Source organism: Heliangelus exortis, chromosome 8, assembly GCF_036169615.1.
Source record: "Heliangelus exortis chromosome 8, bHelExo1.hap1, whole genome shotgun sequence".
NCBI lineage: Eukaryota > Metazoa > Chordata > Aves > Apodiformes > Trochilidae > Heliangelus > Heliangelus exortis.
In genome coordinates, this window is record NC_092429.1 from 5,168,327 (window position 1) to 5,192,425 (window position 24,099).

Below are 24,099 nucleotides of genomic sequence, written 5' to 3' on the forward strand. Positions count from 1 at the left end.
GTAAGAGAGTAAGGAGGAGGAGGAAAAATACCCACGTGTCTGGCCAAATCTCTGCCTTGCCTTGCAGGCTGTCACCTCACTGTGGACTTCAGCATCTGCATGTGTGGACACATCACCCCCATTAATGCAAAGGCGTTAATTACAGCAGATTTTTAGTGCCAACTGCACAGCTACAAGGCTGTTAACAGGTATGTGGTATGTAATATTTCATTAATCAGAGGAGCCAAATCAGGATATTTTCCCAGACCAAAAATTGGAAGTTACATTATCAGTGCCTGAGGTTCTGATCCTGCCAGCAGTTATGGGTCAGACCCTGCAGAATCGGGACACTGAGCTCTCCAGCTTCCCACCACCCCATCTGTGTCACCGTGCAGGGCTTTGGCTGGTGCTGTGCAAACTGACCTGTTCTGCAGCTCTGCCTCCTCCGGTGCTGTGCTCCATGGACATTTCTCACTTTGGGGTTGGAACCCAAAACACCCCAAAATACACTTACCCTGTATTTATTTTTTTTTTATAAAAAAATAGTTTTGATACCCCAAAAATACACTTGCCCTGTATGTAGAAGGCATAAAAGTTTAAATTATGAAAACGTACGACATACATCTCTGGTAGAATAAATATATGTGTGTGTGTGTGTGTGTGTGTGCGTGTATCCCTGTGACACCCGGGCGTTGCTTCCCGGTGCCGCGGTCCCTTTAAGGGCTCGGGGCGGAGGCGGCAGGGAGGGGGAGGCTCGCGCGGGCTCTGATTGGGCGGCTCCGAGGCGCGGCGCCGGTTTGTTCCTCGGGAGCCCGAGGGGCGGGGCAGGAGCGGGGCGCAGCGCAGCCGCTGATTGGCTGCCGCCGCGCGGTGCCTGCGGGCCCTTTAAGGGAGCGGAGCGGCCGCTGCCGGGAGCGTTTGGGCTGCGGAGGTGCGGGGGGAACCGGGGGTTCTAAGGCGGCCCTGGGCGGGCTGCGGGAGGGGGGGTGTGGAACGGAGAGGGGTCGGGGGCAGCCTCAGGGAAGCGGGAAGGCGCGGGGAGGGGCGGAGGGCGCGGGTGAAGCGCTGCCGCCTGTGTTACAGGAGGGTTGAGGCCTCGGGGACCGGCTCCTCAACCGAGCGGGTGAATGGCGGCTGTGGATGACCTCAAATTTCAAGGTAAATGTGAGGCTCGGGGTCCGGGGAGGGGAAGGGACAGGCTCTGAGGGGTTTGAGAGCGTTCCTGAGCTTCCTGTGCCTGGGGTGGTTCTGGAAAAGGTTCCTTGAAGTTGCGGCAGCAGCGTCAGGAGTATTTCCAGCTCTCTGAGGTGAGAGCGAGCTAAAAAGTGTTGGGTGTGTTGGCTGAAATCCTCTGTTTTGGGAAGTTAAAGCTGGAAACGGGCAGAACGCTCTGGTCTGGAATGGACGGTGCTCTCAGGCTTTCTCAAACATGTTGATAAACTCGGGTCTGAAAAAACCTAATTTTGGTAGATTAAAGTTACCCATTTCTACAGTCTCTTCAGAGGAGCTGCTTTCCCTCTGAGGGACCTGCTGCTTCCCAGCCTGGGGCTGAGGGCAGGGAGGAGAGGCAGGCTGCAGGGCTGCTGCTGTGTGAACTGAGGCAGGTTAGCAGGACAGAGGCCTCCCACTTTGTGCAGTGTAAGTGTTCACCTTGATCTGTGTCGCTTTGGGTGACAGCTGACATGCGATGTGTCCTCTCTTGGGTTGTGTAGAAATCTTTTTGAGTCAGTCAGGAGGATGAAAATCTGGGTAGCTTGGCCATCACCTGTCTTGTACTTACTTGCAGAATTTGATGATGCAGCTAATTTGCTTGCAGCAAATCCTGATGCCACCACAATAAGCATCGAGGAGCCAGCTGAAGTCCCCAAGAATCAGCACAGCCGTCTGCATCAGCCAGGGAGAGAAGAGGATGATGAGTTACTGGGGACTGATGACTCGGATAAAACAGAGGTAATGCTCTTACACCTGCAGTGCCTCCATCACCGTGTAGAGAAATGGCCCTGACAACACTGAGGTATTTCTAGAGGACACCAGGGATTCATGCTGGGTGACTTCAGATTCTGCTTTTTTGCTGTTTCTCAAAAGCAGAGATGGCAGAAGCAAAGAGGGGTTGGGTTTTCAGTTGTGGTTTGCAGCCTAGGAAATCATATTGAAGTGATCTAAGCTAAGCAAATATACCAAGAGGTGAGTGCAGCAGCAGGTGAAAACCCAGCACTGTGTTTGTTTCTGCCTGCTCTGCTGTAGGGCTGCTGGCTCTGGAAGGAGAGCAGGAAACTTGGAAACAGCCAGAGCTTGTCTGAAGGCCTGATACTGAGGAAGGCATCTGTTATAAATGATATGGTAGAAGATGGTATCAGGATGCTCTTCAGAACTCCAGGCCACTATTCTGCTTGCAGGGAGATAAGGGACCAGCTGCTGCTGACAAATACTAGAGGGGGAAAAGGTTAAATAATTTAAATAGTAAGCACCAACCTGTTGGGTTTGTTTTTTTTCCAGGTACAGAAATAATTCAATTGTTGTGCAAATGACCTAGCAAGACATAAATTGCATGTATGTTATCTTCCCCCTATCCAGCTGCTTGCAGGACAGAAGAAAAGTGCTCCTTTCTGGACATTTGATTACTACCAGACGTTCTTTGATGTGGACACATACCAGGTTAGTACTCCAGGAGAGAACTACTGTCTGAGCTATGCTTTATCTTGATATTGAGGCTTTTTTTTCTTTTGCATCTTCAGTCAGACACGTGTGTGTTTTCATAGGTCCTGGACAGAATCAAAGGTTCAGTTTTCCCAGTACCAGGGAAGAACTTTGTAAGGCTGTATATCCGCAGCAATCCTGACCTCTATGGTAGGTACAAGGTGTGAGAAGTGCTCTTCTGTGCTAAATATTTTGAGTTTGTATTCCCTTTTAGTGCTGAAAACCAAGAGGGCAGAGGAATTGTTATTGAACTTGTTTGTGTCTTTTTAAGGTCCCTTTTGGATATGTGCCACGCTCGTCTTTACCATTGCTGTTAGTGGCAATCTCTCAAATTTCTTCATCCATCTGGGCAAGCCAACATACCACTATGTGCCCCAGTTCAGAAAAGGTTTGTAAGTTGTTGATACAGCCCAGAGTTTGGTGGGTTGGGTTTTTTTCTTTTTTTTTTTTTTTTCTTTTTTTTTGGGGGGGGAGGGGAGGCGGTGTCTGTGGGGAGGTGGTTTGAAGGCTTTTTAATCCAGTGGTGAAGTGAAAACGGTCACAGCTTTGATTTAGCAAAGTCTTTCGATTGATTTTATTTTTTTAGGGATGTAAAACAAGTCCTTAAAGCAGCCTGTAGCTGGTATAACCCTACTCCTCCAGAGCAGAAAGTAGGTACAGGTTTTTAGTAGAGCAGGCAGGAGTAATTAGAGCAGTTATTTTTCTATAATGTAAACTGGATGTAAAATCAAAGCTCTTACTTTCAAAATATGAAGTATGAGTTATTAAAAAAATAACTTCAGAGAGCTTTCTAGTTTTTGGGCTATATGCTTCTTCATGGTTGACTCTGGCTGGTATTTTAAGTAAAACCTGAAATTTTCTGTCATGTTTCCAGTGTCTATAGCAGCAACAACAATTTATGCATATGCTTGGCTTGTGCCCCTTGCTCTCTGGGGGTTCCTGATGTGGAGGAACAGTAAAGTTATGAACATTGTTTCCTACTCCTTCCTGGAGATCTTGTGTGTGTATGGATACTCCCTCTTCATTTACATTCCCACTGCGGTACGTATGGCCTAAAGAGTGCTCCTCTTACCTGCCCTGCAGAAAGGCCCTGGTTTAGAAAATTTGCTATTTCTCATAATATTGTTTGTATTTATCAAAATCTTGGGGACTGAGTAAATAATTTGTGCCTTTTCCTTGCCCTGCAAAAAGGTCCTGGTTTAGAAAACCTGCTGTTTCTCGTAATATTATTTGTATTCATCAAAATCATGGGGACTGGGTAAAGAATTTGTGCCTTTTCCTTGGAATAAAGCTTGTCTAATGTAAAGACATCTTGTATGTCCTGGAAAAGCCAGGACCAGAGGCAGCAAATCCAAGCAAGGGTGCTGCTGCCAGCCTGGCAGGCAGCTCTGGGAATTGGGATGTTTGAGTCCCCAGGATACAGACGTTGGTGTTTGGGCTGGCAGTGCCGATGGCTTCGAGGACAAGTGCCCCTAGCAGGGACCATCCTGGGCTGCTCAGGCAAGGGACAGGCCTTGGAGAGGGTGTCATAGCTCAGGGGACATGTCCTTGTCACATGCAGGAGTAGAGCTGTTCCTAAAATAACAGATTTATCAGATAAGGCATGAGTTAATCAGAGCACAAATTGGCTGGAAGTGACGAAGTGTCACCGAGCAACACCTTAAATGAATTCATCCCTTTTTTCACACGGTCTCTCTCTCTCCACAATCTTTTCTCTCCCTTTTATAGATTTTATGGATCATTCCACAAAAAGTGGTGCGCTGGGTCCTGATGATGTTCTCCCTGGGCCTCTCGGGGTCTGTCTTGGTGATGACCTTTTGGCCCGCTGTCCGCGATGACAACCGGAGGATTGCGCTGGCGACCGTGGGCACCGTTGTTCTGCTTCATGCCCTGCTGTCTGTTGGCTGTTTGGTATGACACTGCCTTTTACCTCATTTCCTGGGGCTGGTGGCACCTCACAGTGCAGGGAAGGAGGGGTTGGCTGGTTGCTGGAAAATAATTTTTAACAAAGAAAGCAAAATGGTACTTCTGAAAAATCTCCGAAGCAAATTCACTAATTATTTCACAGAAAAAAAATTTGGTGCCAGTGTGGCTTTGGCAAGTTCCAGTAATAAATTCATGAATTAGGGCAGAATCAGTCATGGAATAGCCTTAATTTATCTGGACTTCATCATAGAATCATAGAATTAGCTGGGTTGGAAGGGACCTCAGAGATCATCAAGTCCAACCCAATCATAGTATCATTAAAGTGTTACTCTTTATTGTAAGCACTGTGCTTACTCCTTTAAAATGATTAAATGTTCAATATGCAGTGTGTGCTTATGAGTTTCATGTATGAAACCATAAACCTGCTACAGCATGGTAAATACCAATGTTGTGAGAACAGACCATAATGGTACTAAAATAACTCATGATGAGAACTTAAATTATTTTTTGTAACAGCAGAGAGAATGATAACATCCAGGCTTCAGTTCTGCTCCCCCAAACTTTGTTTCCAAAGTAGATGGATTTGGTTCCCTGCAGGGAGGCAGTGGGGAAACACAACCTCTTGTGTTGGTAGGGAACTTGCAGCTGACTTCAGTGGTGCTCCTGTCACCAGAGGCTGCCTGGAGCTTCAGCAGCCAACAGTGAAATAAACTTCTGGTATCCAGTCCTTTCCAGTACAGGTCTTTTCAAAGACTTTACCTGCTGACCATTCTAAGTACAGTTTAGAGCAACGTTGTAGTTGACTGTTTGGAATCTGATATAAAAGATCAAACCTTGCCATTTCAGAGCTGTTTGTACGTTCTGAATGGTAGATGAGGAAACTGGGATGAGGCAGAAGTAGAAGTTTCTCTCAACAGCATTTTTCTCCCCTGTAAAAATACAGGCATACTTTTTTGATGCCCCTGAACTGGATTTTCCTGCACCTATTATCCCTGCTCACAATGGAACAACAGTAGTAACAAAGAGTCAGTAAATAAGGTAAGAATCCAATCTGAACTTTCTTCTGTAATCATCACAGTTATCTTGAAGCTTTTCCCCATTACTATGGTTGAAGGTAGAAGGGTTTAAGAGAACAATTTTGTCAAATGTTGGCCACATCTAAATACCATTCGTTAACTTTTCTTCCTGTTGTAAGTTTTAAGTATTGCCATAAAAACCATGAAAGACTCTGAGGAACAAAGACACTTTTATCTTTCTTTTCTTTGAGGTTTACTCTTGGCAAGGAAACACATTTAAATAATCCCATAGGTCATTTCAAAGATTTCTGCAAGGGATTGAGAGGAAAAAAAATGTGTGTTAGTATTTGTCCTGCACAAGTGAAACTTAAACAATAAACTATTATATTTCTGTTTTCCTTTCCATTTCACCTTAAAAGTGGATTTTTTTTTCTTCCCCTGGCTGTTTGTGACAATGTGTTTCAGTGTAGGGACACCCATGTGCTCCCTGACTCAGAGGCTGAGCCACCCCACAGCATTCCTTGTGTGGGATGGTCTGAGGTTTTGTTTCCTGGTAGCTGGGACTGCTGCCAGCACCAGATGACATCCAAGTGCTGTTGGATGAGATGTGGAGCAGGTCCAGGAAAAGGCTGAGGGACCAGGCCCCTGCACGTACAACCCCAAGTGTGGACGTGGAGCTTGGTCCATTTACTGACTGGAAGCTGTAATTGATTAAAAAAAAAAAAAAAAAAAGGAAAAAAAAAAAAAAAAAAAAAGGAAAAAAAAAAAAAAGCCAAATATACCTGTCAAAAATTATCATTAAAAATTACCAGCTGTGACACTGTAATCATGCAGATCAATTTTAGAAGCTTTCTTCCTGCAAAATCACTTTCTCATCCCAAGTGCTCATTAGAATTAAACATGATAGTGATGAGTTGTAGTATTTAGATATAAATTTGTGCCTTATTGTGTCCTGTGGTGCCTGGGAGGAGCTGTGATATTCATAGGAGTTATTTGTCTCTTTCAGATTGCAATGCCTCTTTCTCCATCTAACTTTATTTTTTCAATGAAGACCATGAGAAGTGCAAGAACAGGGGAATGTTTTTTGGAAAAAAACAGTCAAAACCCAAACCAAACAACAGGGATGTCCTATGGACTTGGAGCCTGACTGGTTCTGTAAGGAGAGTGAATTCTGTACAGCACTTTTTGTTTGACTTTTTGTTTTGTTTGGATTTTGTTTTTGTTTCCTCCCCCCCCTCCCTTTTTTTTTTTTTTTTTTTTTTTTTTTATCTGTTTGTGCTCAACATGCTATTTTGCCTCTGAATAAAATTTTCTGAAGGCTTTTTTTTTTTTGGTTTGCTGATGATCTGACCCCATCTCCTCTGCAGCGGGGTGGAGAAGCGAAGGCAGAGGCACTGCAGGATTTGGCCACCCTGAGCAACACCTCTGCATCCACTGCCCCCACCACAGCCCTTTCCCCCCGCTTTCCAGGGCCCAACTGCTTTCTGTCCCCTCATCCACGCTCTCCGTGCCCGTGGGGCCGTGTCGCGCTTCCCCTTTTCCCCGGGACAGCGGCTCAGCCTCCGCGGCCGCGCAGAGACCCGCGCTTCCCGTGATGGCGGCGGGGCCGGGGCCGCGGGGCACGCTGGGACTTGTAGTCCTGGGTGGAGTCAGCGCCTCACCACTTCCGCTTAAGGGGCGGGGAAAGCGAGCGTGCGCGCCTCCCATTGGCTACAGGCACGGGGTCCTGCCGGCGTGCGGAGGAAGTGACGTAGGACCGGCGGGGGTGGCCATTGAGCGGCGGAGACTTTGAACGGCGGCGCGGCCGGTCCGGTCCGGGCCATGGAGGAGGGGGCGGGACGGCAGCGGGCCCTGCTCCGCCAGGTGAGGGTGAGGCCTGCGGGGGGGGCGGTGTCCCCAGTGTCCCCGCGCTGTGCTCACGCTGTGCTTCCCTCAGGTGCTGGGCTGGAGGGTGGCGGCCGCCGTCGTTTGGTCCGTGCTGCTCCTGCCCCTCTGCACCGCGGCCTTCGTCGTCCTCAGCGGCCTCGACCCCTTCCACCCGCTGCGCTGGATCTCCAGTAGGTGCTTTGGCCTCCTCAGACACGCACACCCCCACTACCCCCACACACCCAGACCCACCCTCACAACCCTCACACACCCAGCCCCACCCCTCTTCAACCTCCTCCCTCACAACCCTCACACACACAGACACCCCCACCCCAACCCCTCACACACACACAAACACCCCACACACCTCACACCTCCCACACACACACAAACACACACCCCACATACACCCTGGGGGCGGAGCCGGGCTGGGAGCCGTCGGTTTTTCCCTTATCTGCTGTTTTGGGCTCCAATCTCGGGTAACGGAAACTGTTGTGTTTCTGCCGTGTGTGTTTCTGACCCGGCTTTGGAATGTAAGTCTGTGCTGCTTGTAAATGTGATGGCTGTAACTCCCCTCGGGTAGCAATGGTTGTTGCCAGCTCACCTACGTTTAAACTTCAAAGAAAAGAATTAAAAATCAAGCTAAGTGATTCTCTATTGTGAGTACTTGGAGAGGCTTCCCCTTTCTGTGCAGCTGCTGATTGCATAAAGAGCTTGAGTGTCCTCTGACTTCGGTGCAATGAATCACAAATGAAATTTCTGAAACAGGCTCTGCATGGTGAGAACAACACACAGAAAATGGAGAGTTGGTCAGCTGGATGCTTGATACCTGTGATTGTTTACCTGCCCTGGGCAGGGGGATTTGATTTATTTCACTGTGTGATTGTTTGTTGTGTTTTGTATTTACAAAACCAGTTTAAGCAATATCTTACCTTTGAGGTGGGGCTGAATGGTTGCAGCTTTTCTTAATGGAAGCTGTGTTAGTTGAGCCACAGTTTAATTCACTTTAAATTTTTTTAACCTTAATTCTGAGCATTCACTTATGTTTCTACACCCTTATAACTGTCTTAAAATAGTTTCTGTTGAATCAAAATAAGGTTTTATGTAGAAATGCTGTGCAGCAGGGCAGATCTGGGATGAGATTAGAGAGTCCATTTCTGATATCTGCTTCAGTGTCCTTTTCTGTTACTCAATTCATCACTGTTGTGTTTCTGCAGTCCTCTGAGCAATAATAATACTGTTTTTCATTTTAGACTCTTTCAATGATTTACGTACTTCCTATGTCATCTTTTGTATCCTCCTCATGTCTGTGGTGATTCTGGTAATAAGCATCTTCAATGTTGAATTTTATGCAGGTGGGTTGTGCAAATGATACCTGAACTAAATACAGAGATTTGTATTTACATGTGGTGTGCTTCACACTGATAGATTTCCTTTTAAGTTAATATTGACAATGCACAAAGCTTGTTTTAAGTAAATAATTTGAAATTCCTGCTGACCTGGTGGCTGACACCCTCTTAGCTGAGCTGTTTAATTGATTTCTTTGTCATTTAGTGACTGATTCCAACTGTGAAAAGTTCTTTGGTGACAATGGCTGATTTTTTTTTATTTTTTTTTCTTCTCTTCATTAGAAAAATGAACATTCACTTTTGGCTTTTGTTTACAGTTGTGCCCTCCATACCATGCTCTCGATTAGCATTAATAGGAAAAATCATGCACCCTCAGCAAGTTATCCACTCAGTGGTTCATGCTGTAATGGGAATGTTGGTTGCTTGGTGTGCTGCAGTTATGACAAAAGGGAAGTTCCAGTTTCTTGCTGTGCCCTGCACACCTTCAGAAAGGTAACTATTTGGGTGTTAAAGAGAACTTATGCAAAGCACTTCTTCTGTAAAATGTGTTTACTATTGGCTGCTTTCAAACAAAACCCTAAAATACGATTATTATCAAAATTAAGTAATTATATGTTAATATATTTTGTTAAAGGGTAGGAAATAACCCTTTTTGTAAATGTTACAATGCACAGAAAAACTAAATTGTCAGCATTCTTAATGGAAAGTTGAATGATGACAACATATTTGTCACAGGAACTAAGTCTTTTTGTTAATGGGGTATGCTTCATAAATACTGGAAACATCCTTATGCTTAAATGATGAAAATAGAGGTGGTGGGATCCCTCCTTTAGAACCAACATCCTGAGACAGCTTCATATGTACTGGTCAAGAAAGTAAAATCAAACTTCCAATGGCTAGAATGACTTTTTTTTCAAAAAACCAAAACCCAAACCACCTCAGAATTAATTCAAAGTTTTCTGTTGTAGCCTAGAAGCTGCTGTTCCTCATCCTCAGATGTGCCTAAATGAGTATCACCTCTTTTTTCTGCTTTCGGGAGCTTTCATGGGATACAGTTACAGCCTTTTGTATCTTATTAACAATATGAATTATTTGCCATTCCCAATCATACAGGTAAGAAGTTTAAACACCTTTGCAGAAAGAGATAGCTTCATACCCAACAGAAACCTTGGGTTTTTTCATTTTTGCACATGGCAGAGGCAGCTGGCTGTTTGGCTGTTGGCAGATGAAGTGTTCACTCAGCTTTAAATGCCAGTGGTGTTTGTCTTCCTTTTTCACGTGAACAGGGAAATCCAGGAGGCTGTGGCTGTAAAATTTATGCCCCTCTGATGCACTTAACAGCTGACTGAGCTGGGCCTTTGGAAAGAAACAATGTTAAAAACCAAGTGAATTGGCAACAGGGCTCACCTAAAAGCTGAAAATCCTGAGAAGGTGAAAAAACCACAGCATATCATCAATTTGAAGTCTAAGTAGCACATTAAATCTTGCCTAAAGCTCCACATCCAAAGCTTTTTCATGTGTGTTGTGCTCTGGGAAGTGAATTACTGTCAATTACTGCAGCAGTTCTACAGAGATCTGTACCAGTGTGAAATGGGGGGGAGTGGCTTGTGAAACATCATCTGCCTGAGATTTCTTCTGTTGCTGTAGAGCTCTGCATGATTCTCAGCTCTACAAAGCCTGAATAAATTTGGTCCAAGGTATCTTTAAACAAGGTTGGTTGTATCATTGGAAAAATCATGACCATACCCCAGGTGTATCAGCAAACAAAGCACATTTTAGCAATGCTGTAGTTGCAGTATTTATAAAAATATGATACTTGAATATTTATTTTTTTTTTTAAGGCAGCCTAGCTAAGTAAAAAATCTCTTTGGTTTCATTTGTGTGTAGTGTCAGGTGGGATGCTCTGGTTCTTTGGAAAGACTTTTAAGTTGTTTGTATGGAGAAAGGGTTCAGCATTACAGTGGCTTTGCTGCTTGGAGGTTGACTGACTCTGACTCATGCATGTGTGAATTTTCCCTATATTTTAATGGAATAGTTCTAAATGAGATCTAGTAGATTAGATTTACCTTCTTTGGGGTTTTTTGTAGTGTTTTTGTGGGTTGATTTGTTTATTTTATGGTAGACAACATTCTTCTAGTTTGTTCCCCCATTTGTAGTCAGTTTATCCCATCCTACAAGTAGGAAAAGTGCTGAGAACTCGGGATTATTATAAAACAGCAGAAAGATGGGCAGAATATTACCTTAAAACTATTCTTTTTAATTAATCTGGTCTTCAGGTTTTCAAGTACCTTAACCATATGATTGGTATGTTCTGAATGAGCAATACTAAACTAGTTTGTTGGGTTTTTTTTTTTTAGCAATACAAGTACTTACGTTTCAGAAGAGCTTTGCCTCTCCTCATTAAACACAGTTGTGTGGAGTCACTGTATTTCATTAGAAACTTCTGTGTCACATACTACTTTTTTGGTAAGGATTCCCAAAATTAATTTCCTCTCTCTCTCTCTTTTTTTTTTCTCTTCTATTCCTGTATTTTGAAAATATTCTCTTTAATCAGTCAGGCCCATTACACTATTTTTCAGCCTTTCAGATTACTTACTGAGGGCACATAAATTGTTTAAACAAGTAACACCTCTCTAAAACGGTGACAAAAGGCACAGGGTTTATATGTGATATATGTATGGTAGCAATTCTTGTAGCCTTCCAAGAAGCTGGTTTAGCATGTGAAATAAATCACTTCACCAGGGAGATTAACATCTTTTATAAGAGTTTTTTATCAGCTGATAATATTGTAAGAAGATGACAGTATTCCAAGGAGAAGGAAGTGGGGGACAGAAGTTTTCTCACCTGAAGTCTGGTCACTGTACCAAAATGTAGATTATTGTCTCTGGTGATTTCTTCTGTGCAGAAAATCTTGTTAGAGGCAGCTGTGCAGTAACTTGCATGTGAGAGGAGCTACTGATCAGCTGGTAGGCTGTAAGTGTACATTTTAAAACCTTATGCTTTGGGCCACTGTTTACATACCCATCCTGATTTGTGGCAAAAAGGGTTATAAATCTGAAAATACAGAGGAGTCTATAAAGAACTGGTGAAGTCTATAATTTATGTTCCCATTTTTCTTTAAATATTCCAAATATTTTTTAACACGAGTAATCATCTTCATGCCTCAGGTTGCTCCTTCTGTTGGAAATACAGCATCACAGAGCTGAACCTGACATACCAGCAATGGGTGTGACTTCAATATATTTGTTATGTTGCTATAATGTCAGGTTTTTAAGTAAAATTAGCACCTTGACTTTATTTTCAAGGGCTCTTATATTATTGGGAGGAAGATGGGAAGACAAAGGTAGAGTGGCTCCCTCCCACATGAAAATGAAATGTAAAAAAAAAATAGACATCTGTACTGATGAAGATGATTGCAATGAACTTCTTAAAAATCAGGAATTTTTACTGTTGTAGTTATCTTCCTGCACAATGTCAAAATATGCTAGAATTATTTCCACTTTATTTACATTAGGGAATAAATTAGAAGTATGGTGGCTCTGTATCAGTTTCCATTAAGCACTAAAAGCACTTTGCTGCTGCCTGAGCTGTCGTGAAAATGAGTGTTAAATTATTACCTTCTTTTGTTAGGGAGGAAACATCAATAACTCAGTGATGAGAAACCAGCAGTTAAAGATAAAGCCTGCACCTCTCCATGTGTAGCTGATGGCCTGAAACCTTATTTAATTCTCTTGTTTCTCATACTTAAAAAAACCAAAGAAATCAAAACAAAGCCAAAGGCAGATTGTTTCCTGGTGCACAGATGTTACCAGAACAGTCTCTTGTCTCTGCACATGCATTCTACTTTGGACTTTTTTTTTTTCCTTTTTTTTGGCTTGTTGTGGTTTGCAGTGTCAGATTTGTCTCAGTGTTTCTTTTGATCCCCTAGGATATATCCCAAAGGTATGGATTAGTACCACAATGGATCTTCATATAGACAGGTAAGGTTTCCTTGTGCTGGAAGCTGGCAGGGGAATAGTGCTGGCAGCTCCTTTTGCAGAAAAAGTCCACTTTAGCCCCTGGTTCTTTGTGTCTGGTAGATGCTGGTTCCTTGCATCCATGCTTCTGAAATGGATCCAGAAGGAGACAACATTCCCATGTAGGAACCATCTTTCAGATAGTGATTAAGAAATCCTCTCTATAGTTTTCTTTATCTCAGTAAATCTATTTAAATATTAGAAAGGCAAATCCCTCCAAATCTTGTACATATGTTTTATCTGCTTTTCTGTGGTTTACTGGGGGGGCATATCTTAATTTTTATATGGCTACCATTTATTTTAAGATAGGGAAGCTAAAATCTCAATACCTTAAATGAATTAAACTGTAATAATTGCTCTTTATTTCATATATCTTTTCCTTAATTTCATTATTTTTACTTCATCACAGTTACTAAAAAAAAAAAAAAAGCAAATTTATTCTTGAAATTGTTGTTACTGTAACACCTTACTTACAGAAAACTTCCACAGTAAAAATACTTACATCTTGGCTGTTTTATCTGCAGTAAATTGCATCCTCTTGACACTCTGACTGGCTTATTGGATCTGCCCTTGTTTTACCATGCCTGGTTGTGTGGTGTCTTCCTGCTGATCACCTGGTACATTGCTTGGTTACTCTTCAAAATCTATGCTACAGAGGTCAGTACTTTGGCAACAGTTAACATTGGCTTTTCACAGAAGTATTTTCTTTTCTGAAGCAGTTTTACTAGGAAATAACTTCTTATGACTTCTTCAAGTTTCCTTTCTCTTCTGACAGCACAAGCTGGGTTTACTTAAAAAATTATCTGGTTTACAGCAATGCTTTGTTATTTCCACCTTCTCTTCTTACTCTGCTCTGATTCAGTGTCTCCTCTAAAACTTTGGAGGTAAATCCATGCAGATGCTGTTGGGATTGCCCTAACAAAGAGTGACTTTGTTCTTCATGGAGTTCATACAGGGTTTTCTTTTAGGGGTAAAGACAGATGAACCATCACAGGGTCTATGGCAGAGTTTACTAGCTTGGTCTCTTCATATATTTCCATATTTTGTATTTCATTGTGAGTGTATTTGTAGCTGAATACCTGTGACAAACAGCCACAGGTTATGTGGGAATATCCAGAAATAGCATAGCTTTCAGTCCAACTTTACAGTAGGAAAAAGAACAAAATGCTGCCAGTTTTCTGTGAGGTAGGCTCTAGAAAATTCAAATTTAAGCAAACCATCAAAATACACAGTTGTCCAAAGCAGACACAGGTTACTCTAATTCCAGCTTCAGTATTAAAATAGTCAGATTAGCTTTAGTTAGATCCAGTTGTGACTGCCTGGAGAAGAGATGTCACCTTCAGTCAGGCACAAGCAAGGTAATGATGTGTCAGTGTGGCTCCAGCAACAGCTCTGAGGTGTGAGTAACCTTTTTCAAAGTGTAGTTGCAGCTGGGTGTCAGCCTGTAATGATTGTATTGCTTATAAATCTATGGAAGACAAAATATCCAGCTGTGAAGGTATAAAATAGACCTTGCCCTTTTGACTGTTGAATAAAACATTAATTTATCCACATAATTAATTTTTTTTAATGAGCTACAAACTTCCAAAGATCTTTGTAAATATTTGCATAGTGTTAAGTGAAAAATCAGGAAAGAAATTATGGACTTAGTCCATGTGAAGTCACTTTATTAACACTTTGAAAGCAATTGCTACCTCAAATTTCAGTTTTGGTAAATAAAGCTGTGATATGTCAGAGGAGTGCAGTAACACAAAACTGACTGGTGATCTGTGCCCATAGTTGTCCATAATAAATGATGTTAAAACCATGCAATGGTTGATACAATTTAAGAACTGCTATTTGCATTTTAAATGTTGTAGCTGCAAGAACAGAAATTCTGTTTAAACACAGAATATGGATATCATGGTGGTAAAAAAAAAAAAAATCATTAGTTTGTCAGTGAAATAGTGCTAAAGAAGAATTAAAAAAATCTTCCAGTATTTGGTAAAAGCACCCATCAGGTTTTCACCAGTGGCTAAAGATAGACATCAGAGTTTATATTTCAGTTTTGTTGCTGAATGGTGTCACTAGATTTTTCCCTGGAGATGTGGTTAGAGGCATTTCTTCTCATAATGATTTTCTGCCCTTAGCTACAAGTGGTGTAGGTACACAGAAGGCATTTGCTATCTGGGTTTACTAAGACTTTTCAATTTTAAGTATCAGAAGTAAAGTCTTTTGTTTCTATGTTAGAAATTTCAAGCTGGTTTACAGGAAGTTGAAACAATGGGCTCTGTGTCCATGTAGTCATCTGGCAGCCAACAGCTCTCACCAGGTTTTCTTGTCTTTTGCTCTGTGTAACACAACTTCTGATGTTTGTTTTCAGGCACATCATTTTCCTATCCAGCCAACGTTTGCTGAGGAGACAGATCAGTGCCTGCCTAAAATCTTAAACAGCAACCCTCCCCTCATTATAAAGGTAACTGAATTCCCACCCTCTTCCCAGCAAGGTGTGTGCTGAGAAGGTGTTTTTTAAAACCTGCCATTGGATCTTCTAGGCACCACTGACTTGAACTGAGGTGCTTAGTTCTTTAAACATCTGTCACAGAACACTGGAGGAGACAGTTACACTGAAAATTTGTTTAGTGGTGACATCTGCTGGTGCTCACCAGGCTGCAGTGCTGAGCTGCAGTCAGGCTTATTTAGTTGGGTATAAGATCTGTTTGTCTGTATTATGTACTGATGCAACAGGTTAGTGATATGCAGGTTTTTTGACTCTTTCAACTTCGTGTCTTTTCAGATAATTTTAAGGAATTCTGTTGGACTCTGCATGCACTAAACCATTTTCATTTCTTTGTAGTTTTTAGCCTTACAGGACTTGATGTTACTTTCCCAGTATTCTCCTGTTCGACGACAGGAAGTCTTTAGCCTTAGTCAGCCAGGTAATTACAAAAGCTATTTCATGTTGATTATGTATTTTTTAAGTGTTAGTCTAATGCTTTTAGAAGTTATTTATTGCTGTGACACATACTACAAAAGCCAGAAGGCCTCATAAGTAAAAATATGCCTGAGGTGCCTTAAGGATGCTTAATTATTTATAGTCATATTGTTTCATCTACTAAACTCAATGAATTCTGGTGCCTGTCATTTGATTTAAATGACATCCATAAAGAAACCCAGGTCTTGGGGTACTGAAAGCAGGGTTGTCTTGACACTACCAGTCAGATAGTCCAAACTGAATGATCTGCCAGATGTGAGTGAAGTGAAATCAAACATAAATAGTGAATCACCACTAGAGTGGTGAGAGCAAACAATGGCTATAGTTTCAAGTACTATTCAAGCCTCTTGCTATATACAGAGACATGGCAGCAAAGGTCAAATAAAACTGCCTAAAAGCCTTCAGGAACCTTTTGTTACACCTCATCAGGAATTCTAGTGTTTGTACTACTTCAGAACTGTTTACCATCACCACTGATACTACTTTGTTCATTTTAGTTGTTCAATGATTTCAGATCTGATGGGCTGAACTGCCTGCTTTTTCTGCTTACTTAATGAGTTTCACTGAAATCTTTTTTAGAGTTGTCTGTTGATGGGAGGGTAGAGTCTGTCTGTGTTTTCATCTTCCTCTCAGTACAAATGAACTGTCACAGTGCACTGTGTCTTTTTAGAAACGGGGTGGCACTAGAATCTTTGAAGCTTGTGCTGAGAGCACGCAGGCACTGTCAGAACAGACACAAAGATGAGCATCTGGGCTACAAATCCCTCCTGCTTTTCCTTTTTGTTTGCATGCTGCTAGGTGGGCACCCACACAACTGGACTGCAATATCAAGGGAGTGTTTGAGTCTTCTGAGTGACCTGACCCAGAGGCTGATCGCACAGCAGGAAGCTGCAGCAGCAAATGGGAGAGCAAAGCAGCCAGCAGGAGAGTTGAAAGTATCTCCACAGACTCCAGGTACATGAAGAAAATGCTCATAAGAGTTTGTAAAGCATGAAAGTACCAATAGATTGCATAGGTGCATTAGTCTCAGTTAGGTTGTAATGAGGATATGAGCCACGGGGTTTTCTGCAAATAAATGTGAACAACAAAAAAAAAAAAAAGTCTCCAATTCCATTTTAGATATTCTTATTGAAATAATCCCAAAATAACTTACTGTTTATTCAGTGTGTTTACTTTGCATGATTTTATGTTCAATGTAGTATTTTTTTCCCCACTTGCATGACATAAGAAAGTCTAATTTTTACAATTATAGTAAGTGGCTGGACATGGTACAGGGAGAACTCAAGTCTTGCCAAGAGATGCTTTATAATTTGCATAGCTGCTCCTACAACTGGTTTAAGGTGGTAAAGTTTTCTGTTTTGTTGTTGAGGGGACTTTGAATATTTTTGCATGTTTGTGTGATTCCCTGATATCACTGTAGAATAAGAAAAAAGCAGTCTGGCTGTTGAGCTGTGTGCAGCTTGTGAGCATTTCAGGCATTTTTCATGCCAGACTCACACTCTGTTCCCAGCAGCAGAGCTGTGTTCAGCACAAGGGGTGCCAGGTAATTGAATCCCTTAGCAGTCAGTGCCTTGGATACAAGTACCCTGGGAACAGCAGGGACACTGTTGGTATGTCAGAGGTGAATTTATTCCAGTGTTGCTGTTCCTTGGATTTGGTGACTGACGTGTCTTTTATTACATACCAAGCAGAATCAGAAAGAATTGCCATTCTTCTATAGGTTGCCTTTTTTTTCTAGTGCTTAATCCTAAAAGCACACTTAATGTAGATGTATACCAGGATATAGTAATGCTAGCTAGTGAAAGGAGAAAACCAATAAATCCACAAAGATCCTCATCATCACTTGCTGGTTTTAAACTGATGAACTTTTAAAACAATCCTCACGTGGACGTGCACTTCTTTGCAAAACCACTGTGAAAACAAAGTTCTTTAATAAAAGCTCTAGTGATAGAGAGGTTATTGAAAGAGCAGTCAAATAACAAATCCATCTTTTATGTGCCAGCCTGTTTGTCTTCATGCAGTGTGTTCTTTGTCATTAGGAGCTGTTGTGACAGAAGAGATGTCTTTCCAGTCACAGAGGTCTAATGTCATTCCCAGAGCCTCCATGTCTTCCCTGGTTAAACCATCCCTAATGCCTTTAAAGGCATCACCTGGGTCTGATGTTGGGTCACCCTTCAGCTCACCAGCTTTAAATTCCAAGACAGGAATTCTGGATTCAATCTCTCCTTGGCGTGGATCACTCCAAAGTCCTCACATTAGGAGAAGGGGACCAAAGCTGTGGACATCAGGCTCAGGTAGATTTTTCCCCAGCACTGTTAACCTTGTAGCCATGTCAGTAGAGATCTGTATGATGAGGACTAAAGTGACAGCAACCAATTTTCTGAAGATATTGTATTTCTCTTGTAGATCTGCAAGTTAATGGTTCCCACCATGAATCCTTCCCCGTGCTCACTGCTGCAAGAGCTGGCAGTGAGGCAGTACAACCAAACTTTATTTACACGTGGCTTCAAAACAAGCAAGAACAGGTAGAGTAAAAGTTGCAGTAGAGATAGGGTCCAGCCAGTGCAGCTTAAGCATTTTCTCTTCTGAAATAACTTTCTCTTTTTGTTAATGAATACTACTTCTCCAATTAGTTCACATGACTAAAATACTTCTCCCCCAAGCCCCCAGTCCCTTTATACTATGAGAATATGGTAAGGTAGAGGAGGCTCAGCTGTGCATGCCTTCAGATAAATACACCCTGTATTTTAAATTTTGTGTTTCTTTTCAGATAAAAACCTTTTTGTCAAAACGAGTGCTGATAATGTATTTCTTCAGCAAGGTAATCATGATCTTATGTTTTGCAACTGAGCAGCATGGACTAGAAAAGCATGACTGAATGGGTCCTGCCCTGGCACTATGTGCCTTGTGAATATAGTAATGGCTCTAAAATCTTTTAATCTAAGATTTCCAATGAGTACAACTGTGAATTTCGTAGCAGAACCATCCCATACCTGCATAAACAAGATTAGTGCTTGTTTAAGCTCGTCTGATTAGAAACTGCATTTTGGTTAGAGCATCATGTACTAGTCAAGCACAACTTGGAAGTTAAAATGCAACTGTCTCAGTTTACCAGCTGTAAGATGACATGGCTTCTAGTTAATGTTAAAATTCAGTCAGCTACTCTTTGTTAGGTGAGTGTACCAAATGAATTCTTCATAGTTGTCTTTTATGTGGTAGGTAGAATTTGGGGAATTTCTCCCTATGGAATAGTGGTACTGATGGTATTACTGCTTTTCAGGTGAACTTGAACACTTAAACTAATTTTGTATAGTATTGACACAAAAACAATGAGGTCATGCACCTTAGCATAATTGAACTCAGTTAAAACAGAAGCATCACTCCCTACTTTTAAGTCTTTCTCAGGGTTTTAAATGTTTCTTGCAAGTAGAGATCACATTTTTGTATGTGTCTCTTTTCTGTGTTTGTGATAATGGTTTATGCTTTCATGTAAAACAATGTTTTCTGATCAGTTATGGCTTGGACCAGAGACTGAGGCAAGAAAGCTCAAGAAATAGTCCTTGGGGAATAGTGTCAGCCATTTAGCCCTTGGAAAGGAGTTAACTCATATACTTTCTTCTCTGCAAGTCTCAACTGTCTGTAGCTTTGTGGGCAGCTGCTGTCCAAAGACAATTTTAGTTTTTCAAAAGATCAGATTTTTCTGGGTGTTCCCTGCAACCTGTCAGCTTGGCTGATCTTTTCTGAGAGAAGAGATCACCAGATGTTTAGTACCTTAACTGAAACATGCAGGTTTGGTGGTGTTATTTCTAATGTGCACTTAAAATGCTTTGATTTCTTCTCAGCACCCAGAAGCCTCCATCCAGGCTGTGTTCTCTGATGCCCAAATGCACATTTGGGCTTTGGAAGGTAAGCAGTTTCTATTCTGGGGTGTTCCATTCTGTTGGCTCACAGAGCTACAACTAAAAGGATCAAACTCCAGGTTTCTGGGGCTCTGTGCTTTAGAAACATAATGGAAGAATATTTGTTGAACCTAATTTTACAAAAGTGTGACTACATTTCAGATACCAAGAGGAATTATGGTCTAATTCACTTGTTACTTTGAGATCTTCTCTGTATTTTTATGCTCTGTAGAGGTTTGGTTGAGATTCCTAAAAATTTCTGTTGCTTCTCTCCCATATGAACCCATTTATCGATTTTACAATTATTTTTTTTCTCTCAGTAACATATTTATGATGTCTGTTTACAACATTTTTTTTTACTAAAGGCTTTGAGCCTTTCTCTGTTAATCACAGAGTGTTGAGGGAGGCACTCAGGTAGTAACCTAACAAATAAACAGAAAAAGATGGTATGAAAAGAACGATTCCTACATGGCTGCACTGTGGGATTTTTGTGTTTGGTTTCAAAGCCATGAGCAAATACTGGTATTGATAGAATCTTTTATTAGATTTGTCTGTGCAAAAGGTGACTTTTTTCCCTAGGTTATATGTTCTATGGGCAGATATATCAGACTGTCAGTTTGGAGGTAATGAGTTGGGATGCAGAGAGCCAGGAGAGAAGAACCACACATTGTTTGCAGAGAAGCAGAAGATACTGTTTGTGTTTTAACAAAGAGCAGAGGGCCAGGCTGCAGTTTTCTTAAATATGATAAACAAGAAAATCTCTGTCCCTTGTCAGGGATTTAAATCTAAATCAAGGTCTCCCCTGAAGTGGTAGAGAGTGTTTCTCACATAAGCTGAACAAAGAAAGTAAAGTGATCTGGAAATGTTAGTTTGTGGCCAGAAAAATTGTCCTGTGTCTTGGTTGATGTCAGGTACAGCTCTCATCAGAGCAGAGGGAAAGAGTGAGCCAATGCTTTTTTTGAAATTTATTTTATAGATAATATCTCTTGTCTTATCACCACCCTCCAATTATTGTACAGCTGGTGACTGTTTTAGTCCTGAAGCAAGCCAGAGCTGAGGTAACTGTCAACTGGTTACAGTAAACCCTGATGAATTCCAACACACGAGTAGAATCTTCAGGCAAAACCATGATCTTTGTTGGTGCTTCAGAAGTTGAGAATTCAGTAATTATAGCAAACTACTTTTTTTTTTTTTTTCAAGGTCTGTCTCATTTGGTAGCAGCCTCCTTTGCTGAAGACCAATTTGGAGTTGTTCAAACTACACTGCCAGCTATCCTGAATACTTTGCTGACTCTACAGGAGGTGAAAGCCATTAACTTTTCCTTACTGCAGAACAAGTTTAGGAGAAGAGAAGGAGTTCTCTTAATTTTGGGTTTTGACCTTGCTGACCAGTCATAACATTTGAATTGTTACCACTGTAACAATTCTTCTGCAGTTAATCTAAAGCAACCAGCTATTTGCCACCATGTGCATTATGAAACAGATGAATAAAAACCTTGTTAGTTTTTTTTAATGTAAAAATAGAAAGCATGTTTTAATGGAATGTTTCACGTAATAAACTGTTACTTTGTGATCAGTTAAAAATTTATTTCAGGAGTGCAGAAATTATAATACAAAACTTTATGCATAAGTAGGACTTAATCTTTATTTGGCTGTACACAATTCCTTCTGCAATCTGGAGCCCTTGGACACATTGCAAATCACAGGAGATAAGATCTGGGGGATGTTTCTCTGCTAGTACTAAGACATTACTCTCAAATTAACTGATGCTTGTGTAATACCTATTTTTAAAAAATCCAGATTTGTTTCCAAGGCTGTGCCTGTCTTATTGACATAATCATTTTACACTGCCTTAATGGAGATTCTTGGAAAGAATTTAGAGTATTTATTAAAGTTCTTCAGTGTAAGCCATCTATTCCAAGAACAGGCACTCAAGGGAGAAAAAAAAAAAAAAAGCAATACTCGTTTTTGAAAGAAACAAGTCATAATCAAGGACAGAATTGTATCTCTACTGCAGTGTGTGCTGGGTTAGCATTTAAGACTCATTAACAGATAATCTTGGGTATGTGTTCATGTTGATGGTCAGGAAATGCAAGGTCAGGCTCTGTCTCCAGTACATTTCTGTGTCTTGATGACTTCTGAACTTTTGCTTTATTTGAGGTCAGCGTGTTGCGAGTTACATTGTGAACTGACTGGGCAGATGAACCAAGTTCATTTATGTTTTTCTCCATCAGGTTGTAGACAGGTATTTCAAGCTGCCTCATGTTTCTAGCAAGCCCCCCAGGATTTCAGGAAGTCTGGTGGACACGTCCTACAAAACGCTGCGGTTTGCACTCAGAGCGTCTCTGAAAACAGCCATTTACAGGATAACTACTGTCTTTGGAGAGCACTTAAAGTAAGAACTCCTTCATCATTGTTTGCTTGCTAAATTTAGTTCTAGTTAATGTTACTGTAGGATCTGTGGAAAGGGAAGCTTGGCCAAACATCCCTTCTGGTCATTAGTCTAAGGTGGTATTTTAGTAGTTAGATTTGTGGAACCTTAAGTTGTTGCGTAGGTGCGTGGTCCCCCTTAAAAACATTATTCATAGAGTTCTGGGCAGTTTTTCTCTGTCACTTCTCATGAACTCTGTAGAAGCAGTCCATGAATGCTACTCATTTAATTAATCTTAGCTGCTGAAAAGAATTGTCTGTTCTGTAGAAAGAGAATCCTGAGAATCCTATGAAGAGTCCAAATAATCGAATTCCCTTGCTGCTTGGTTGTCTGGTGGCTCTTTCTCAGCTACTGTGGCAGCAGGCAGACTGTCACACTTGGCCTCTGAGTGTGTGCAACTGAAACTTCCTGCAGTATGTGCCCCTCTCTCTATGGGGGTGAAATGTCACTCAGTTTGGAAGTGCTTGGTATTCAGGAGAGATCCTTCTTACCTAAAGAATTCTTAAATAATTGTTTGTGTGTGTCTAAAGCTAAGGAACTAGGCTAAGCTTCATGGGACAAGTGTCTCTTAGTAGTGGAGGAATCTGTTGAGGTTAAGAATTTACAGTTTGAAGGGTTAATTTGCCCTTTATTTTTTTGTCTTGGAACATAGGTCTTTTATACACCTGGGTTTTCAAAAATTAAGTTTCAGTATAACTGATTTCAGTGTGTACTTAATTTTGGCATGAGGCTTTATTTTTGTGGTGTATTACACTTAATGTAAAATCTTATGTTCTGCATTTGTTGTTTTTAGTGCAGTGCAAGTGTCTACAGAACATAAGAAAAGACTTCAGCAGTTCTTGGAATACAAAGAATAAATAACAGATTTTGATGCAGCTTTTTTTTTTTTTTTTTCAACACTCTTGGTAAGAAGAAAGTGGGACTAATGAGCTTTTTTGTCTTGGCCTTTTGGAAAAGCACGTGGAAGTACAAGTCACAGAAGAAAACTCTTAGAACTGTAGAACAGCTCTTCCGGGTTTGGATCATCTTTTGTATAATAAAACTTTTTTAAAATTGATATTGCATTCTCTTCATATCACTTACAAATGAGAGTGTCAGGTCTTATTCTAGGTAAGACTGTGACATTTGAGATTATCAGAATTCCTCTGCCACTCAGATCCTTCACTGCTTTTCATGATGTATTCTTTCCCTACCCTTTTCTGATAAAGGACTGAGTAGAGATTTACACAGACACTTGGTGTGCTTAAATGTTTCATAAATTTAGCTGGTAACACTTTTAGTGCAGGTGAAGTGTGTACTTTAAGAGTAGGAAACAGATGTCCCCAGGAATAAAAGATGCTACTCTGCTGTGAGATAGAAATATTCCTTCAGAGTAAAATGGGTGTGCAGAAAGGCATTGTTAAGACACAAATACTTCTTGAGAAGCTGGCAGCTTGGGTTTTATGTTTAAGGTGACTTAGGAAACTAAGTTCTGATCTACACTGCACCATAGAGGAAGCATTACTGCATTTACTAAAACTCCAAGTATAATAAACTTTTATAGATAAAACTCCAGTGATACTGTGGAATAAAGTTTAGATCAACACCTTTCTCTTAAGGTAGATGGGAAAGATGTTTGCAGTAAAACCAACTTTTTCAAAATAATATACACTATTTGTAGCTTCTGGTAAAAAAATGACTTGTGAAAAACATATTTTAAGCTTTTTATCTGGAAGTAAACTTGTCTTGATTGTTTGAAAATTAACTACTCCATTTTAAACTAATTCCAGTCATGGCAATATCTACACTAGAAAACATGTGGAGCATGAAGTGCTTAGATATTGCTGCAGTACTTTACTGTATAATTTCCTTGAGATAACAGTAAGCTAAATGGTCGTGTAGTTAATTTGGTTTGATAAGGAGAAACAAACTTTGAATCATTTTCCTTACATTCTCTTCAATGCTGTT

General features: G+C 41.1%; 2 protein-coding genes across 5 annotated transcripts; both read left to right on the top strand.

The window, feature by feature from the left end:
- Positions 1–72: 72 nt before the first annotated feature.
- Positions 73–6,942, top strand: YIPF1 (Yip1 domain family member 1). 3 transcript variants are annotated; one of them, XM_071750112.1, is made up of 10 exons: positions 73–188; positions 1,063–1,137; positions 1,796–1,929; positions 2,554–2,634; positions 2,739–2,826; positions 2,948–3,064; positions 3,551–3,717; positions 4,405–4,587; positions 5,546–5,640; positions 6,625–6,942. In XM_071750112.1, exons 2-9 carry the CDS (start codon positions 1,107–1,109, stop codon positions 5,633–5,635), a joined length of 891 nt encoding a protein of 296 aa, XP_071606213.1. In that variant the 5' UTR covers positions 73–188; positions 1,063–1,106; the 3' UTR covers positions 5,636–5,640; positions 6,625–6,942. The 3 variants fall into 3 exon arrangements, with proteins under 3 accessions (XP_071606213.1, XP_071606211.1, XP_071606212.1); XM_071750110.1 differs by lacking the exon at positions 73–188 and adding an exon at positions 767–910 and having other exon boundaries at positions 1,766–1,929; XM_071750111.1 differs by lacking the exon at positions 73–188 and adding an exon at positions 767–910.
- Positions 6,943–7,156: 214 nt separating this feature from the next.
- Positions 7,157–23,209, top strand: NDC1 (NDC1 transmembrane nucleoporin). 2 transcript variants are annotated; one of them, XM_071750095.1, is made up of 18 exons: positions 7,157–7,481; positions 7,555–7,675; positions 8,738–8,839; positions 9,151–9,325; positions 9,802–9,946; positions 11,191–11,299; positions 12,762–12,813; positions 13,374–13,506; positions 15,212–15,304; positions 15,686–15,767; positions 16,622–16,777; positions 17,863–18,117; positions 18,230–18,348; positions 18,594–18,644; positions 19,666–19,729; positions 20,923–21,023; positions 21,956–22,116; positions 23,066–23,209. In XM_071750095.1, the coding sequence occupies exons 1-18, from the start codon at positions 7,440–7,442 to the stop codon at positions 23,076–23,078; spliced, it is 1,974 nt and encodes a 657-aa protein (XP_071606196.1). In that variant the 5' UTR covers positions 7,157–7,439; the 3' UTR covers positions 23,079–23,209. The 2 variants fall into 2 exon arrangements, with proteins under 2 accessions (XP_071606196.1, XP_071606195.1); XM_071750094.1 differs by having other exon boundaries at positions 7,159–7,481; positions 22,946–23,209.
- The last annotated feature ends 890 nt before the right edge of the window (positions 23,210–24,099 follow it).